Source organism: Sinocyclocheilus rhinocerous, unplaced genomic scaffold, assembly GCF_001515625.1.
Source record: "Sinocyclocheilus rhinocerous isolate Xijiao unplaced genomic scaffold, SAMN03320098_v1.1 scaffold2404, whole genome shotgun sequence".
Taxonomy (NCBI): Eukaryota; Metazoa; Chordata; class Actinopteri; order Cypriniformes; family Cyprinidae; genus Sinocyclocheilus; species Sinocyclocheilus rhinocerous.
This window is the reverse complement of record NW_015652295.1, coordinates 46,574-67,656: the sequence shown is the minus strand read 5'-3', so window position 1 is coordinate 67,656 and position 21,083 is coordinate 46,574. Positions and strand designations below refer to the sequence as shown.

General features: G+C 38.4%; 1 protein-coding gene across 3 annotated transcripts in view; it reads left to right on the top strand.

Moving 5' to 3' along the window:
* LOC107714469 (zinc finger protein ZFPM2-like) overlaps positions 1-15,727 on the top strand; it is a 61,289-nt gene extending 45,562 nt beyond the window's left edge. For 2 of the 3 annotated variants that reach the window (XM_016520310.1, XM_016520312.1), the window contains 3 exons: positions 10,952-11,158; positions 11,856-12,080; positions 13,269-15,727. In XM_016520310.1, coding sequence (XP_016375796.1) covers positions 10,952-11,158; positions 11,856-12,080; positions 13,269-15,589 — 2,753 coding nt within the window. In that variant the 3' untranslated portion in view covers positions 15,590-15,727. The remainder of the gene's footprint in view (positions 1-10,951; positions 11,159-11,855; positions 12,081-13,268) is intronic. The other variant, XM_016520311.1, reaches the window with a different exon arrangement.
* The last annotated feature ends 5,356 nt before the right edge of the window (positions 15,728-21,083 follow it).

Here is a 21,083-nt window from a genome sequence, read left to right as displayed (position 1 = left end):
TAAAAGTTTTTGTTTACATTATATATGTGTGTGTACTGTGTATATTTATTATGTATATATAAATTCAAACACATGCATATACATATTTAATAAAAAATATGTTGTTTATATATTACATATATTTATATATAATATAAAATATAAATATATAAATTTATGTACATGTAAATATTTTCTAAATATATACCGTGTGTGTATTTATATATACATAATAAATATACACAGTACACACAGCATAGGGATTTAATCATTAATATCAGTTCATCAAAGTGAAGACTGATTAAAAGCCATTAACTGATATTGTCAACTCAGCCCTAGTCTCGCTTAGCCAGACATTTGGACTGACGGCAGAAGGTCTGGACTCTGTCGCAGCTTTCACTAGCCAAGGATTGCCCAAAAAGGCCACCTGACGGACAAATAAAGCAACCAGTCACAGTTTGTTTTGTTCAGCGTCAAGTTTAAGCCATGAAAATGTTAAATGGATAGTTCACCCAAATATTTTGTCATTAATTACTCACCCTCATGTCGTTCCAAACTCGTAAAGACCTTCGTTCATCTTCAGAACACAAATTAAGATATTTTTGATGAAATCTGAGAGCTTTCTGTCCGTGCAGAGGCAGCAACACAACTGACACGTTCAAGGCCCAGAAAGGTAGTAAGGACATCATTAAAATAGTCCATGTGACATCATAATTTTATGGAGCTACAAGAATACTTTTTGTGCGCAAAGAAAGAAGAAATTCTTGAATAAAGTAATTCTGTGACATAAACTTGTACACATTCACTTGTTGAACTTTTCCCAAACAATAAAGCCAGACTAAAATTTGTGAAATCGAGTGCAACATTTTGAAATACGATAGGTAACCTTTCAATGCATCTAAATGTTGTAGGACTCGTCTGCATTAGCCCGCAATCTCCGGTGATTTGTTAAAGGGCATACTGACGCGTAAAAAACATGATTTTTACTTCATATTTTTTAACACTGCATTTGTAACTTAAGTAATGTAATTTTATTGACATTAGTAAGTGTAATCAAATTACATAAATTTAAAGTGTAACACATTACTTTACTGCGTTTCCAGGAAAAGTAATTAGATTACAGTAACCCAACTCTGGTTTGGAATGATATGAGGGTGAACAATTAACGACAGAATTTTCATTTTTGGGTGAACTGTCCCTTTAAGTTGATATCCCTACAATTACAGACCAGTGTGCAATTCATTCAAGAACGTTGTGCAAGTTTGCTGCAGTAATGGTGATAATGATATAATGATGAACAATCATTGTCAAAGTTGTAAACACAACAGCTGTCTTCATCCATGATAAGGTTTGGTGTCACAATGGCTTTGTTTCCAGGTGGACCATTAGAAAACCCATACTGGTTGACCGCTTATTTTGGGGAACGTGTCCCCATGAGGGTCTATAGTGGTTCTGGACTGGTGTTTTCTGTAACAGCATATGGGTTGTTGAGTTGTCTGATATGAAATGTTGCGTCGATTGCATTCGGCACACGGCTCATGAACTGATGAGTTCCCGCGAAGAGGGCAGTCAAATTCTTAAGCGTGTGTTTTATATGTGCTCTCTATCCTGTCAGAGGGCTTTTGGCTTATCTTGAGTGAATGTCGAGGCTGGAAATGTCAGGCACGGGCAGAAAAAATATGAGATTATGAAGCTGCTGGATGTTGTCATGGGGTTGTGATGTGCCATAAATCCTGGTTTGATGGCAGTGGATGTCTGGATCAGGAGGGACACGGCTTAAGCACTGCAGAGATTCTGAGCTCTGCCACTGAACAGGAAAGAGGTTTATTCTGGTCATTAGACGATGTAGACCTCTTCTTTTGATTTATCATCCCCCCCCCCCAGATTTTCGCTCTCCTCCCTTCATATTTCATGCTGGCTGTCTCTCTCTCTCCCCTCTGTCTCATTTCTTGATGGACTGATATCTGACAGGCTTATGGCTGTTTGTGATGGGAAAGAGCAGCTCTGTTAAGGTGAATCTGGGGTCAGCAAAAAGAAAAAAAAGTCCTGGCACACCGTAGCAAGAGGAAACGATGGTCGTTGGCTTATCACTTGTAGTTTCCTGTGATAGTACTAGTGGATAGTAGCCAGAAAGCCATGTGGAACATTTGTAATGCTGCTTAAATGTATGTAATTTTCCATATAATAAATGCTAATGCAGTTTTTTTTTGGGATTATTACAGTCTTGGACACGTCGAGTATTTCCTCTATAGGCCAAACTTAGAAAATGGTAAAAAAAAATGAATGCCTTTTAACAGAGAATGCATAGTTTATGAGATTAAATATTGTGGTTTTAATGGGGCTTTTTTTCCAGTTGTTTTCCATCAATTGTTTTTTTTTGTTGTTTTTTTTTGTCCTTAAGGTCCTCAGTGTAACGATTTTATGTATTTACAATTTTCATAGTGTAAAATAGATTTATGAAAGGAAATTTGGGTGAAATTTTAAAATTCCAATAAGAATACACATTTTTGACAAAATGTATGCTTTTTGCATCAACGCAGTCACAATGATGAAAAAAAAAAAAAAAGGTAAAACGAAAAAGACAAACATGTCCCTAAGGACATTTTTGTTAAAGACATTTTTGGTGAATTATTTTGTCATGTTACTGTTTTTGAGGATCTAAAGCAGCAATCGTGTATCTACCCTGGGTCTCGAGGTTCAGGGTTACAGTGTTATGTCAGAGAAATTTCAGTTTGATTCTCACTGAAGACGAAGTGAACAGAGACAAAGTTTAATTGAGTTTTCCTGAAACCAATCGGGAGTTTTGCTAGAAGGTAGAAAAGCAGAAGCACATAATCCTCTTCCCACTGAGGCGCTCGCTTGAGGGGTATCTCTCCTCCCTTTCTCCCAATCTCTCCCTCCTTCCGTCCCTCCCACCCTCTCTCCTGCTCTATCCCATTACCTGGAAAAAAGCAGAGGGTCCCAAGCCACAATACTAAATACCCCAAGATAAAAGTAAAACATTTTCTTCTGAGATGTTTTTTTATAGAAGCTGCAGTTGTTTTTCAGTCACAGATCAAAGTGTCTCACCAGTGTGACTCTATAGGCTGCTCTATAGGGTCATAAGTGTCAGCTCGAGGATACTCCACTGAGCGGCAGAAATCCTCCCAGTGTGATGATCTACTGGGAGAAATAACAAAGTGATTTGCATAGTATGTCAGTCATCGACCATAATCCCTAGTGAGGCCCGGCAGTGTCCTGTTGTGTGTCTAACATTTCGTGAGAAAGAGAAGGTGATGGACGAGTGTAAGAGTGCAGCTGCTTATTTAACACAATTACACAGATTTGAGAACAACAACAAAAAAAATCTAAAATCTGAAATCTAACTTGCAACGTCACCAGACTTTGTTTACTTTTACATTAACCTTTTATTTTGTTTACGTTTAGCCTGTTTACATTTGCATTTATGTTTATTAACTGTTTTGTCAATGTTTACCTTTTAGCCTTTAAATTTATATTTACTTTCACCAATTTTGTTAACAATTACTTTACATTTGCTCTTGTTTACCTATTTTGTTAATGTTTACACTTATGTTTACCTATTTTTTTTAACATTTCCCTTTGTTTACTTAATGTTTACTTTACATTTGCCTTTAAATTAGTTTACGTCTACACATATTTACCTTTAGATTTGCCTGTTTACCTATTTTGTTTCATGTTTACACTTGCATTTACTGGTTTTGTTAACGTTTCCCTTGTTTACGTTTGCCTTTGGTTACTAATTTAGTTAATGTTTACATTTATGTTTGCTATTTTGTTGATGTTTCTCTTTGCATTTGAATTTTTTGCCTATTTTGTTAATATTTACATTTATATATATATATATATATATATATATATATATATATATATATATATATATTTATTATTATTATTTTTTTAATGTTTTCCTTTTCGTATGCCTTTGTGTGGTTTTATTAATAGTTTTAGATTACTTTTATTAATATTAAAAACATGTTTATTAACGTTTACCTTAATATTTGCCTTTACATTTATATATACCGTTTCATTTAACCACTTTGTAAATGTTCATCTTTGCATATGCATATATTTACATAATTATTTTGCTAATGGTCCCTTTTACATGGATTTGTTTACCTATTTTGTTAATGTTTACATTTATGTTTACGTTTCCCTTTAGATTTGCTTTTGTCGTTGCCTTTGTTTACCTATATTGGTGATGTTTTCATTTTTATTTTATTTATGTTTACACCTTTGTGTTCTTTTAAGTTTACCTTTGTTGTTGTTGTTTATTTTGTTATAATTTACATGTTTTTTCACCTTTATGTTTGCACATTTGTTTAAAAAGCTACCTTTATGTTCACACTTACATTCATGTTTATCTATTTTATCATCTATTTTCTATTTTGCAAGCTGCATGCTTACAAGCATGCATATGCTGTATGTGCATCTCAATTCAACGACACGTCAGCCGGGCAACGTATAGCACTGACGGCGTGCCACGCGGCTATTAAGGAGCTGTCACAAAGCTTAATTACACATTGGGATATGGAAATGAGTTGCAGCCTGTCAGCGCGTCTGTGATTTGAATGCTTCACATGTTACACAGAGAGACTGTCAAGAAAGACTTCAATCAGAAATGCTAAAATAACCGAGTTGAACGGCTAGCCACACTTTCCTCCGTCTTTATTAAATCACCACAGTATGAAAAACAGTAAGCGAGGGGGAGGGAGGATAGGGAGAGGGTCTATCTCAGGCAGAATTGATGTGGTTCTATCCATATTCATATTCAGCAGCAGCTGTTATCGCTTAAAAGGCTTTCTAATTACAACAACAAGACAAAAACTGCTTGGATACGGTCCAGACCCGCTAAATGATAAAATAAGCACTCATTCACTCTCTCGCTCACTTTCTCTCTCTCTTCCTCACTTAATCTCCACAAAGCACCTTGGAGTCGACTCACCCAAATACATGCCAATGAACAGGGAAAGTGCCATTCGGAGATGCAGGTGTCACGTTTGATAAGAAACTTCTGGATTAAATATGCTGTGGCTAATGAGCAGCCGGGCGAGCCAGTGAGGGTGCGACCATGGGCACGATTGTTCTCCGGCTGATAACATTCTGCAGAAGAAACAGCCAAATTCCATCATTTAATAAACAGCCCCGGCCTCTATCAGAGAGAGCGCCTGGATCCCGGTGTTAAGTGGGAGACATTGCTTTTCATTATGCCAATCTCAGGGGGCTTCCATTGGGGTGTGGAGGTGCGGCGACAAACAAATTGTCCCATATTTAGACACGTTTGTTTGTGTGCATCTGTGTGTGTGTGTGTGTGTGTGAGAGAGAGAGTGTGTTTCTCAGAGGTGCAGCTGGAGTTAAAATCTTCAACTTTGACATAAAGTTCTTGCTTTTATTAGTGGAATGCATCACTATTGCTGTTGCTCATTCACTAAATAAATTTAGTGTAGGATCTACTTTGAAACAACTGAAATTGCTTGTAAATGTCGCAGATAATTACAAAGATATGGTAAGTCACACACTGAATTCAATGTGAAGATTTGAAGTCAAAAGACTGAAGTAGGATTTTCTTGACATATTCCTATGTTGCAAAACATATTCCAATAATCTTTGTTTTAATTACAACTTCTTTTTTTTCTTTTTTTAACGGTGTACTTACTGTTAGGAATTTGTACAAACCCAAGTATTAAACTTAAGTGCATGGCCCACTCTAAAGCGGTACTGAACTGCAGTGGAAACGCAAACCGTGCCGAACCGTGCCGTGCCGTACTGAGCCGTACCGAGCCGAGTCGTACCACGCAGTGGAAAAGCGCCATTATTCAACAAAATTGCCAACATCTATTTACCCCTCAACGAAGAGCGAAAAAGGCATTCATTGTGAGTATACCAGGGCCTTAAGTGATAAGTGGTGACATCACATTCATCTAATTTCCTCTATCAGTAAATAACTCTGGAGGTCAAAGATTGCCCTCTTCAAGGTCATTTAGATGCCATATTGAACCCTTCGGACTGACATAAAGAAAGGAAAAAGGAAAGTGAGACAGACGCAGGTTTTGACCTGTCACTCATAAGGAGCTTAGTTCACCCAGCCAGTAAAATCTCACTTTCTGCCAGCATTCGCTTTAGCCGGACCAGTAGGCTAGCTGTCAGGAAGACGATTCATTTCTCAAAGCTCATATTTAGAAATTGGAAAACGGCGGGATCATTTTTTTGGCAGACCTGTCAAGCTACCGCCTCTCCTCAATTTGAACCTGAAAGCCGGAGGTGTGGTGTGCTGCGGGAAAATAAACACTGACTGCACCGCCTCATGAATATACAAAGAGAGGCATAACTTCACACCCTGCTTCCCCAGCCAGATGACTGGCCGTGCCTCACAGAAGGCAGCACGATGCCCCTCTGGTGTGTGTTTGATGTAGCGCGTGGGCCAGGAGATCAATGAGGGTGCAGGTGTGCAGGGCAGATGGTGGAGAGGTGATACCCGGGGCGCTGGCCAGGAACACAGGAGCTCCATGAGGGCGGCCCCTGAGGGAACGGAGCCGTATGACTGATGCACTCTGGGATGCAGATGTGATTTATGGAAGGGAGCAGTGAAAGTGAGCTCGCCGCTGTCTCACACACACTGCTGCTGCGCTTGCAAGATCTCACTCTCTTATGCTGGGCGTTTTAGGACACTTTTTGTCTGCGTTCTCTTAGGACTTCCTCATTAAACACAGTTGCTGGGTGAAATAAAGATGGTCTTGGCCCAAGAGCCAAGTAATGTGGGTCGTTTTCTGCCATGAGTCACGGCGTTGCAGTTTAAAGGTAGAGGAGAAGGCATAGTTTATTGTCCTTTTTATTTTAAAATCATACTTGTAATTTTGAAATAAGGTTTAACTAAACAGGAGCAGATGGAGCTTGCTGCTTTGACCCCCAAAACAAAATCAAGACATTGTAAAAGAGCATAATAGGACCCCTTTAAGAATCACGAAGAAAGCAATGCAGAATGTTAAAACCTGATTAAATATATTTATGTACTTTTTACAGTATTAGAAACCTTAATACTCCTTAATACAAATCACCTATAGAAACCGGTTTTCTTTTCTACCATTCAAAGGTTTGGGGTCAGTAATTTTTTTCCCCCTTTTTTTTTGTGCTCAAAAAATATTATCAATGTTGAAAACGGCTGTGCCACTTAATATTTTGTGGAAATCCTGATACTTTTTCCAGGATTCTTTGATGTAGCAAGTTCAATTGAACAGCATTTATTTGAAATAGAATATAGAATATGTAATAGAATAGAATATGTTTTAATTTGCAATGTCTTTACTGTCACATTTGATCAATTTAATGCATCCTTTCTAAATAAAATTGTAAATGAATGTATGAATGAATGAAAGGAAGGATAGATAAATAAATAAATAAATACGTACATACAAAAATATTGACCCCAAACTTTTAAGCAGTAGTGTGCATTTGTCAAAATTGCCATAAAAAACAATCACATTTTGAATGTGGTATCAGACTATTATTGCTTATTTGTGTGTGTGTGTGTGTGTGTGTGTGTGTGATAATAATAAGAATGATGATAAGAATGATCATGATAATAATAATATAATAATAATATTTATTATTATTATTGAATAAAATGGATGCTGAATTATTCTGAATTTATTCAAGATATTTCTTCTGGCTGAAATACAGCTAGCATATTTCCTACACACACACACACACACTATGTAGGCCTATGGCTATATGTATGTGTACATATGCATTTATGAGATAATGCATATATGTATACTGAAATAAAAAGTTAAACTAATCCCAGTTAATATTTGCAGCACTGACAGAAACAAACAGTATTTAACAGAGGAGCAATCCAACTTTTATCAATGATCCTCTGAGACCTTGCTTTCAAAGGTGAGGACATCGCCACCTTGTGGTGAAGATTTAACACCAAGTTGAAATGTTCAACAGCCCACATAGGAAAACTGTGTGGTGCTAATAATGCACGGGAGACGAGAAGATGGCGTATTTTCCCTGAGTTTAATAAAACGCCTCACACGCCGACACACTCGTCCACATACATGGGGATTGAGTGAGACAAAAATTGTACATAAATAAGCATCCAACTCAGGTCACAAACAAGAAGGTATTAAATAAAATGAAGATAAACAGATGTCGGTAGAGCGAGTTCTCTCTTCACCTTTCCATCTGGTACAGACACAAGCTATGCACATGAGCAGTTGTCAGTCTGCCACAAAACTACCGTAAATGCCCTAGTGGCCGTCGCAAAGGCTTGACAGTTATGCTGTGTTCCTTACACAGATTCCTCAGAAAGCACCATTTAAACGAAGCCTGACCACAGTCGTCTGCCCATACAGCACTGTACAGTACATTCTCCAAAAATACTATTGCTATGCAGTTTCCCTTTAGCCGTTAACTTAAATTTTTTTTAGTCATGTTGGATGCTCAAACACTATAAAGCTTTCTTATTTTCTCTCCAGCTTTGATGAGCAAGAAACTCATTGACAGATATAAACATTTGCTTGAATTCATGGATAAAAGAGAGAGGGAGGAAAGACGCGCATGCATTGCATTTAAACCTCTCATTGTCTTCACTACAGTGTGTCGTGCCAAAATAAACACTGGTCAGACAGATTGCTCTGTTTCACTGCCAGTACTAAAATAGCAAAGGCACAAGAACAGGCTGCATGGGCAGAGGCTAAACGACACTTTTATTTTGCTTTATCTTTGTTTGAGGATTGTTGCAAACTGCAATTTTTATGTTATTTGTCCTTTATAAATATGCGCCATTGTAACTAGTATCTACAAAATACCAGTAACAACAGTTAATAAAACTGGTGACGTGGTTTTGTCAGTGTCATCAACAAATTATCAAAAATGGACCTAAAATTGTACTATTGTGGCTGTTAAGATATTAATGAATTATTATGAATAATTTTGTACTGGGTACTGATGCAAAACCACAATTGCATTAAAAATCTGTTTTATTGAATGAACATCTGTTCCTCATGTCAGACCCACAATACCAAAAGTCCCGTCCAAGCACATGCAATTAGCATTCCTCCGCGGGAGGCATGACAGCACATCACAGGTCACTTTTTCTCTTTCGACATGCTGTCGGAGAACACTCACGCATGTTTGAAAGGTAGCATTGAGTGAACTTCATCCTCATTGTCCAACTCCCCAATTAGTCCACGTCCTAATTCTAGCATTTAGTGCTGGCATATCATGTCTCTTCTTGTTATCTTACGTTCCAGACTTTTGTAAATAGTCATATTTAAAACTTTAATCCCCTCAATGGAAGATGACGCGCAGACTGAAAGTCCGTCATTTAGACAGATAAATGTTATCTCAGTCACAAAGCACTCCTCTTCTTTTTAACTGGCTAATGAGTTTGTTCTGCGTACTCCAGTGGAATGTTTCATCCGCAGCCCTTCAGTTTAATAATGCTGTACTTTTATCCGAGATGTCCATTCTCTTTAGCGGCAGCGTCTTTGGTAATACACTTGTCCCTCACTTGTTTGTTGCGGCTTCAAAGCAATGCATTCGTGTGTAGGACAGCGTGCTGTATGTGGGCTCAAAAAGTATTATGTTTCTATTTTCCACTATGCTGATTTCTGTGTATTTAGTAGAAAATAGATAAAAGTAGAAGCTTACTACTGCTGTTTCTGAAAAACAAGTTTGTGAGGTCTTGCATTGATACCACACTGGCAGAAAAAATTTATTTGCAACAAAAAATTGTTCTCTGAGTGAATTTTATGACAAGTAGAAAGCACCAGTTATGATTTATTGTTAGGCATAAACAAAATATAATCCTTATAATCCTCAAATATTTCACTTCAAGGTCTGTTTCATGGGTTCATTTTCATCTGGATGATCTTTATCAGACTTATAGACTTATATATATATATATATATATATATTAGCAATAATAAAACGAACCAGCTATTTAGAAACACGAATCAATAAATACGCAGTGAAAAGCAAAATATTTTTTCACTGTCTTTCCCTCATTCATCAGTCTCCAAGGGACCTCAGATAGCATAAATAACTTTCTTTAAATGGTTAAAGGGGTCATGAACTGTCTCTGTTTTTTATTCTGTATTGTTCTCTGAGGTCCACTTATAATGTTATCAAGATTTTTACATTAAAAAAAAAACATAATTTAGAAGTAATACGCTATTTTCTGTCCTGTTTTGACCCCCCTCATCAGAGCGCTCTGTTTGAATAGGTGTGGCAGATTGTAGGCTCAGAAGTAAACGCCCACTGCTATGATTGGCTAACAGTTGTGTATGATTGACAGTCTACGTCCTTCACAGATGGACGTTGCAGTGATTTAGGCTAAAACTGCATAAATACTCAGTACATATCAAATAATCTGGTTAACAGACAAAGCAATAGCGACCACTTAATGAAAACAATTACTCACACTTGTGTGCGACATTACTGTCGGATCCAATATAGTCGGCACAGCATCGTCTTTTAGTTTCAATCTTTTTGAAAATCCCACGTCGAATTGTGCCTTGTTTGTAAACGAATCCGTGGTAAAGTTAAGTGAACAAAAGACCAAGTTCTAACTGACGTGGTCTGGTTCTTCATTAAAAATGAAAAATCTTTATCGTTTAGTTTCTGCGTTGACCTGTGCGTTTGCTTCTCTCGTAAAAACTGCATGCAAAAATTGGTGGGCGGGGCTAATCAGACAGTGATGTCAATCTTCTTCTGCAGAGGCGGAGCTTAGCCACAGTATTATACATCATAGAGTGGCACATTCCACAAGATGTGGTTTGGCAGACTGCCTTCAATATAAGCTGTTTTTAGACTAACGACAAAGTTTTGAGTTCTGAAATTTAAAGGATGTTTTTATAGTACAATGACCTCTCAGGGAATTTTGGTTTCTCAGTTCATGATCCCTTTAAAATACTCTATTAAATACAAACTTTGCTTTTTCTCACAGGAGGACATGTGTGGTGTTCCACAACTAAAAACATCATGGAAGGAGACGAACTTGCAGCCTGTGTGGTGGATTTGCACTCGCATCTTCAAACACCAGCCCAAACTCCCTACGGTCAAGGGATGTACCCGGCCCGACAGCTGGACGGCATTCGACTCCTTCCTCAGCAAGCAGCCATGGCTTCCATACTGCCCGGCGCTATCATCAACAGTGAGTGCTGCATTATCAGGCCTCTGCCACAGTGGATAGACTGATTAATGTGCTTGGTTAAAAATGGAAATCCATGTCAAAGAGTCATCACAGCTCTGATGTGCATGTTTGCCATGGATAAGATAATTACCAAGGGTCGAGGCTGACCTTCAGTTTTGCAAGAATTAGATATTTACCCTCTTCCATTCTCTAATCATAGTTAACAAGAATTTGATGCAAACAACAGTGCATTTGCATTGATGGGGTCTATAGGGTTGAGTTATGTGGTTCATCCCTTTACTGCATAATCAAAATTACAGATATATTGTATCCCAGCATCCATCTGGGACTGATGTGCTCTTGAGCCTAATATTTTTAGAATTTATTTTATAGTATTTGTTATATTATTTGAATAATGCTTTCTGTTGTGAATTGCTCAAAAGCATTTAAACCTGGACAAATATGTAGGATTTTGGAACTTTTCAAAAAAGAAAAGTATATTATAAAACAAATAAGAAATATTTACGATTCTGCACTATTTCAAGGTCACTAATCAATTTTGTATAAAATGACAAAAAAGTCAAATAGAAGCAGTTTTCTAGAGGTCTCAGATTTCTTGACCCCACTGTATTTAACTTCTGCAATTTTAGATGCTGGCTTTTCACAAGCTTTAGATAATACAATATGGATATGCTTGTGTCCATTTCTGTCTTTGTAGAAGACATCTTCCTCTGCAAGGCTTGTGGCATCTGGTTTCGGAGTGAAAGAAACCTCCAGGCCCACCTTATGTATTACTGCAGTGGGCGACAAAGGGACCCTGAGATGGTGGCAGAGAAAAACACCAATATCAGCCATCAAATGCTCCGCAATTGCACTTACCCCCAATGCAATATGAGCTTTGCAGGCTCGCATGCCTTGGAAATGCACTTATCCACACATAACAGTGAGTAGACCAAGAAGACATTCTTTTTCAGATAACCATTTGACCAGTCACAAATAAGAAAGACACACTTGTTTAACTAGTCTGGTCAGGTTGGTTTGGTTCTGGAGTGCCGCTATCCTGCAGAGTTTAGCTTCAACCCTGTAGCCTTAGTAATCCTGAAGACATTGCTTAGCTTGTTCAGGTGTGTTTGATTAGGGTTGGAGCTAAACTCTGCAGGACTGTGGCACTCCAGGACCAACGTTGCCTATCCCTGGTCTAGTTTAAGGTCCAGGAATACTTAACTTTCCGTGTTCCGTTCCATCTCGTGCACAGCCGTGTATACACAGCTTTCAAAGTATACTCAAATGTAGTTGAGCATGCATGGACAAGTTCGACACATGCACAGTACCACCTAATAGACTCTCAACATTCATCTCGCGCACGCGCTGTTGTGCACGGACAATCCGCGGACACTTCTGATGATTAAAATTGCATCACACGAACAAAGTGTGGAACGTGGATGGACGAAGTATACTTTGGGTTTTAGGGGTGTCCAAACCTGTTTCTGCAAGGCCATTGTCCTGCAGAGTTTAGCTCCAACCCTAATTAAACACACCAGCTAATCAAGGTCTTCAGACCCACTAAAAACTTCCAGGCAAGTTTGTTGGAGCTGTTTGGAGTTAAACTCTGTAGGACATTGGCTAGGAGCAGGATTGGACACCCCTGGTCTGATTGATGGTTTTAGATGAGTTTTGGGCACGTGTCACATGGTCAGGCTGCAAGACCAGCTAAATCAGCTTAGGCTGGTTTGAAGTGTTTTTTGGTAGTTCAGTAGAGAGAGGACAGGGAATTATGGGTATAGTGCAGGGGTGTCCAAACTTGTTCCTGGAGGGCTTAGGTCTTGCAGAGTTTAGCTCCAACCTTAATTAAACACACCTAAACCAGCTCAACAAGGTCTTCAGACTCACTAGAAACTTCCAGGTAAGCGATTTGGAGCTGGTTAGAAATAAAATCTGCAAGATGTTGGCCCTCCAAGAACAGGACTGGGCACCCCTGGTATAATCGATCAGGAAATATTCCAAACTGGATTTCAGCTAAAGTTATCTGCACAAGCACCATGACTCAACGTAGAGGAGCCTTGGTTAGACTCAACTTTGTATTGTAGTGTTGCTCATTAACACCATTTCTGTTTTCTTTTTGTTTATCAAGGTCTCAAGTTAGATGAGATAACCACTGGAAGCAACTTGAAATGCACAATTTGTGACTACACTGCAGAAACCCTTATGGTACTCCAGCACCACATCCTCTCCCATCTGTCCCAAACTGGCCTGAGATGTGGTCACTGCCATTTCACATTCCAAACCCCCAGAGAACTGGTCAAACACCAGGAGCTACATGGACATAGCTGTACGGTCAACAAACTCAAAGAAGACAAAGCTGATAACTCTCCTAGCAGCATTGCAGGCAGCCCTCAACAAGTCAGAGCTAATGCAAACACGAAAGACCTTCAGGAAAGCACAGTACAACGTGATATAAATCAAATGTCAAAGCTGGAAAGCACGGAAAGTAGCCAGACATCCACTAAGGGTGAGGGAAACTCAGGAAACAAGGCTAGTGTTTCATACTCCAGAGTAAAGTCAGAACCTTCCAGTCCCCGTTTAGCCTCTTCACCCATTCAACACCACCTGCCTCCTGCATTTCCCTTACCCCCCTTCATACCACATGTCCCGTTCTCACAGGATATTACGGTGGGCCCGCAAGCATCTGAGATACTGGCCAAAATGTCAGAGTTGGTCCATCGCAGGTTACGTCACGGGGGAAATTCTTACCCTCCAGTCATGTACAGCACACTTGTGCCAAAAGGGGCAACATGCTTTGAATGCAATATCACCTTCAATAACCTTAATAATTATTTGGTGCACAAGAAGCACTACTGCAACAGTCGATGGGAAAACACACTCAAGCCACATGACTTTCCTGGACTTCTGGATAAACCAGCAGGCACTGTAAGCCCGAAAATCGGAGCTAGTTTAGCTGTTATGCTAAATGCCGGCCATCCCTCTGAAGTGAAAGGGCATGAGCCTAACCCTTGCAATCCCATTGCAGGTGGAAAAGTGACAGATGAACTGTCGGTGCAAGTTAAAAAAGCGTCAACTCCATCTGGTGCACAGGAGAGACCAAATGGTACACAGCTGGATTTACAAAACCAGAAAATGCCACCCACCGAAACGGACCCCAACCACACAACATGCGACGCCTGCAAGATCACCTTTAGTCGACATGAGACCTACATGGTGCACAAGCAGTATTACTGTGCCACTCGGCATGATCCTCAAATGAAACGCGCAAACAATAAAGGAGCAGCCAATCAGAAGACAGTACGTCCTCGTAAAAGAAGAAAGGCATATGAGCTGGCCACTCCTGAACAAGAACAAATGCCTCCTATGGGTATGCCATCATTTCTTGGTATGCCCACTATAGGAGGTCCATACATGTCAAAGGACACACTGGATAGCTTCAGGGACCATCAGAGATACAACATGATCCAGGGGTTAGTACCCAAATATCCAGAGGCTTCATTGACAGTTTCAAAATCAGCTCTTGTGTCAAAATGTAATACAATCCTCAAGGAAGAAGGTGATGCACCTATAGATCTCAGTAAAAAATGCATGCCACAGTTTGGCAACACTTCGGTTTCCTCTAAAGGACTTATGGATTATCATGAGTGTGTTGTGTGCAAGATAAGCTTCAACAAAGTTGAGGACTATCTCAAGCACAAACAGAACTTCTGCCCAGGTACTATTTTGCAAAACACTTCATCTGAGAACAAAAGCATCAAAAAGGAAGGTCCTAGAAATACTAGCACTCTTTTAGACAGTGCCCTCTTTGAGCTCCCAGCTCTGCATGGAAAGATTGAGCATCCAAATGCAACTTCTGACATCCAAGCTTCCAGTGAGGAACAACAAATCCCAATAAAAGTTGACATGAGGAGTGTGTTTCAGCCCTCTGGTGGTTACCCAAGTCCTGCTAAGAAAATGAGACCCGATGAGCAAATCTGGCCTTACTATGAAATCAAAGCCACTGATTACGCTACAGGGATGCTGGTCTCACAAAGCGAACGGAGGCAGAGTCCAAATGAGGGCAGTGAGGGGGAAAAAGACCAGCCGATGCCTGATGGTAGCCATCTTAGCACAGATGACTCTGAGAATCAGAGCAAGTCTTCATCCTTAAAGGACAATCTTGACCTTGAGGACAAGATGAAAGATGCTGGAAATAAACAACATGGCTCCCCTACACCGGAGAGCCATGCAGACAGTCCCGTCAACTGTAAGGAAAGCACAATGCTGGTGCCATCTTTAAAGACTGAGGAAGTCTCAACAAGCTTCAAAAGAGTGTTGAATGGGTCCATTGCCACCACAAGTAACATAAAGTACTGCCGTCCATGTGACATCCAGTTCAACAACCTCTCAAACTTTATAACACACAAGAAGTTCTACTGCTCATCACACACAGCAGAGCATGTGAAATAGTGGACCTGCACCCTATCTTAAATCTAGTCCACAGCAGTATAAAAGTTAGAGCTGTTAACCAGCATCACATCTTGAATTCACATGGCCCGGGACATTATAAAGGCGTGCCCAAGCCCCTAAACATGTAATAAATGTAAAGACACCAGGACAACTTACCCAGTTGTCCCCCTTGATGATGGCCCTGCTGTTTTGAATCGGACAATGGACACTTTTGTTTTTGATGACTAAAAGTGACCATTTGCCCCCTCTTCTTTAAAGTGGACATATTACATTTTTACAAGCACCAGTTTCTCCCCTTGTGGTCAACAACATAAGACATTTTTACAATTCCATGCTGGTGTACTCAGCAGCAGGAGGACAATCAAATCAGGAGATTTATCCTACAGTCATTTATTAAAAACTTTTAAAATATTTGTTGGGAATACTGTGTGTTGATAGTTTTGTGTGTTTTTTATGTATTTATTTATTTAATAATAGTTGCAGCTCTAAAAAGAAAATGCAGATCTGAGATGAAAAACAGGTTTGTGAAAGTTCTCTTTAATGTTTCTTTTACAATTACAGAAAGAAGCCACATGAATGGTAGAAACTGATTAAAAAGAAAAATCTACAGATAGTGGAGTAACCTCTGGCCGACTAATGTGTCAACATATCCTTAAATATGGCAATCAAGTTTTCTGAATTAATAATTGTCAATACATGTAGAGTCTAGTTTGTCCTTGATGTTTCTTTATGCTTCCATATGTTTTTCTTGTCAATGCAGAACTCTTCTTAAAAAGTGACCTGTATGTGTGTTTGTTGATTCGTTATCTCTTTTTTTCATATATTTGGCTTCTAATGCAATACTTTTTAAAAGATGAAACATTATTTAAAGCAGTATTATGAAAGGGTAACTTTTTTACTTGGACCCCCAGAAATCGTCTGTGTGAAGTGTTTACTAAAGTCTTGCTGGAGAAGGGTTTACACTTGGTATGGATGAGTCGTTGTAATCTTTCCTACAGAAAATAATAATAATAATAATAATCTGCTCAAAAAAAGAAAAAAAAAGTCAAAATGTGTTGCTATGCATGTACCTGTATGGAATGAAATTCCAGAAATGTGGGAAATGTTATTTTATGCGACATAAAAATTAAAATTCTAATCTCAGGACAGCAGTGTCAATGAATTTGCTATGTATCATCTCTTTTTTATCATTACTGCGCATATTTAGTTCAGGACAATATCTATAGACCAGTGGTTCTCAAATCTGTCCTGGAGTACCCCCAGCCCTGCATATTTTGTATGTCTTCCTCATCTATCACACCTGATTCAACTCATCAGCTCATTAGTGGAGACTGCATGACCTGAAGTGGGTGTGTCAGATATAAGGAGACATACAAAATGTGCAGTGCTGGGGGTACTGGAGAGGTTGACATACAAAATGTGCAGTGCTGGGGGTACTTCATGGAGAGGTTTGAAAACCACTGCTATAGACAGTAGGAGTGTGAATGGCCAAACGTACAAGCACTAGCACCACCTAATGCTAGTTATGATTTAAAGATACCTTTCCTTTAAAGAGAATAATAAGCAGTAAACCGTCTTTAAATGGTTGAATAGAAATCACCATTTTCAATCCCCTACTGCAAACAAATCTTCCTGTTTAAAAGCCACCTGTTTTCTATGCAGAAAGTCTTTTGTATACTTTGAATGAGGTTGCCAGGTCTGCGTAACAAAATCAGCCAAACTGGTACTCAAAACTAATCCAATCGCATTCTGGTGAAGAATGGCTTTCAAAACTGATTCAAAATCACTCTAAAATCACCTTCCGGGGAGTCAAAGCCTTCTTCCAGGCGGTCTAAAAAACAACACGCAGCAACAGTATAAAAAAGCAATTTCTGAGTGAAAATCGTTTGTGTGTTGAAATGAATGTGGTTGGGAACTTCTGAGCTACACAACAAGGTAGGCCTGCTTACTACAATGAAGGTACTTATGGACAATGTCTTTTATATATATTTCACATGATCATATTTAGAGGTGCAACATCAATCTTTCACAGACATTCTCACTAAAATGTATGTAGAATGCAATTTTTATAATACCACATCACTTATCACTTATGAATTTAGTTCTTTACCTGTGTTATTCATTAATTACTCATTGGTTAATTGATTAGTTCCACCTGTTGCTTGTTTTCTCCCTCAGTAAGTCTGTGTATTTATGTTGCCCTGTTTGGTTTAGTTCTTGGTCTGGATAGTTTTTTTTTGGTTACACTTTATTTCGATAGTCCACTTTAGACATTCTATTAACTATAAGTAACTTTGCAACTACATGTTAACTACATGTCAACTAATTCTCATTAATTTGCAACTACATGTCTACTAACTCTCAGAGTAGACTGTTAGGGTAGGTTTAGGGTTAGTAGAATATAGTGAGTGTTGGAAGATATTAAGCAGACAGTTTACTAATACTCTACTAACTGCTAGTTTACATGTAGTTGCAATGTTACTTACTGTTAATAGAATGTCTAAAGTGGACTATCGAAATAAAGTGTTACCTTTTTTTTTTTTTTAAGTACAAAACTAAAAATATATTTCATTTATAAATTGAAACTCATTTTATGAAGTATACTTTCTACATGTTCCACAAATATTCAAAGCTGTGCATTTAAGGAAATTGTGCAATAGATTAATAAGGGTAACTTTTTTTTTTTGGACCCCAAAAGCAAATGTTTATTGAAGTCTAGTTGGAGAAGAGTTTACACTTGCCATGAATGACTTGATCTTTCCTACAAAAAAATTAAATTGTCAACATATGTATTGCTATGCATTTGTACCAAAAGAAATTCCATAAATGTAGGAAATACTTTGTGGTATAAATATTTAAAAAATTTCATCTCAGTTCAGCAGTAATGGATTATAGAGATAGATAGATAGATAGATAGATAGATAGATAGATAATCATTAACATATATATTCAGTTCAGAACCTATTGAATATTTATAAAAACTCTATATGCAATAATTAGGACAGTAGGGGTGTTTATGGCCAAATGAACTAGCACCACCTAGTGTTTAGTTATGATTCAAGACAAGAAATCTTTACATTTTAAATAGATAGAGTCTGCAACTCCTGCAAGAAAAGCAGATAAATACATTTGACTGAATGCTTGAAGCATCATTGCTGCATTTTTAAATCCTTAAATAACAAACGTAATGGCATTCAGATGTTTTCTCTCAAATCCACAGCAGATTGTAAAAGTTTCATTAGTTATGTCAACTACTGTGATAATCGGTTGCACCAGTGTTTCTCAACCCTGTCCTGGAGCCTCAACACTGCACGTTTTAAATGTTTCCTTAAACAAACACACCTGATTCAGGTCACCAGCTCATTAGGAGAGACAAAACCTGAAATTAATATGGCTAGCAAAAGAGAAATTGGGCTCTTTTGAGATGAGCACATCCCAGAACATTACTGAAATGCAACAGTGAATTCACACAGAGAAAACCTGAGCTGATGTAAATTTCTGCTTATGATTCATTTTCGCATTTTAACATATAGTGACCAATGATGCTGTAAAAAACCTTGACCTTCTTGACGCAAGGCACAGCTGAGCTGTCGTACAGCTATCCTGAGAACAGGAGAATAAGATAAGAAATAATTAAAACTCTCCTTCTATACAAAACACTTGATTCATGTGACTGCATGATGATCAAATTACATGTCTAATGATGTTAAGTGGGGTAAAATGTGTCCTGATGTAGGCATTTATGTAGACTGCATGACTGCTTCATTGCCATCTCTGCGGAAACTGTATGATACTTTGTAAAGTTGCCATTGTTTAGCATTTGAAATATATACAGTAGATACTGTTTTAATTAGGAGAGTGAATGTGACATATGCTACTGATACTTTTTGATAGTTTTCATACTGTGGCAAAGACAAAAAAGCCGGACCGACCCTATAGCATTTTGGGGGCCCTAAACAGATTTCAAGATGGGCCACAACATACTCGTCTTTCACTGACACAGACTACATCAGACAACCGTAATAGCCGTAATATGTCAAATTAACAATAAGATGTTGTGTTTTAATTTAAATAACTTAGTTATATGTGTTTAGACACAATACACTAATTCCATTATTCATAAATGATTAAACAACCATGATAATGACAAACACAACGTGTGTAGGTGAAATTAATAAATAAATATTTCAAATAAAATCCTAAGACCGTGGAGAGCAAATAAAAAAAGTACACAAACATTCCAATTACAGATAATAAAAATAACTAAATAGTTTACAAAACGACATTTCACAACTGAACCGAACAAGATATTGTTACCGAGTAAAGTGAATTATGCCATCAAGGAAAGCTCTATTGTTGCCCAGGCCTAAATTCTTGCCTGTCTTGCCTTTTTGCTTGCAAAGTCATGTATTACATCATCACAGGACAGCTGGCTGCCACATCATGACTGATGCTAATTATGGCAAGAGCACTCAGACGTTCCTGTGCTGTTGAGGATCTGAGGTCAGTTTTTATTAGCTTTGATGCCACTGTCACTGGCAGAGTACATGGAATGTGAATAGCTACCTAAAGGTTTGCATATAACTCACATATGTCTTTATAATGCAAGTATAGTTCCATGACAAGGTCTTTCCAATCAAAGCTGCTGTCATACCCTATATCTGAGCATCAAGATTGTGAAAGTTATTTATCAGTCCAAAGTTGTCTTTAACTTAATCCAGGGAGCTGAAACACAGCACCATAACACATAGCACAATCCACCATAACATTAAAGAATGACACTTCAAGAATGATGGAGATCTTATTGATCTTACAGGAGTTTGAGTTCTCAGAAGAAGATCTTGGCCCGTATTCACAAAACATTTTATCTTACCACTAAGAGTTCTCCTAAATAGCAGTAAAGTTGAGTTTTCTCTTAAAACCAATTCACAAAGCTGCTGAGACAAACTTTTACTAAGGAATAGACAGAAGTCTTAAAGGAACACTCCACTATTTTTGAAAATAGGCTCATTTTCCAACTCCCCTAGAGTTAAACAGTTGAGTTTCACCGTTTTCGAATCCATTCAGCCGATCTCCGGGTCTGGCGGTAGCACTTTTAGCTGTAGCTTAGCATAGATCATTGAATCTGATTAGACCGTTAGCATCTCGCTCAAAAAAGACCAAAGAGTTTCTATATTTTTCCTATTTAAAACTTGACTCTTCTGTAGTTACATCGTGTACTAAGACCGACGGAAAATGAAAAGCTGCGATTTTCTAGGCCGATATGGCTAGGAACTATACTCTCATTCCGGGTGCAGCAGGCGCAATGATATTACGCAGCGCCTGAAAATAGTCCCCAGCACGCTCCAGAAGAGTCAAGTTTTAAATAGGAAAAATATCGAAACTCTTTGGTCATTTTTGAGCGAGATGCTAACAGTCTAATCAGATTCAATGATCTATGCTAAGATACAGCTAAAAGTGCTACCGCCAGACCCGGAGATCGGCTGAATGGATT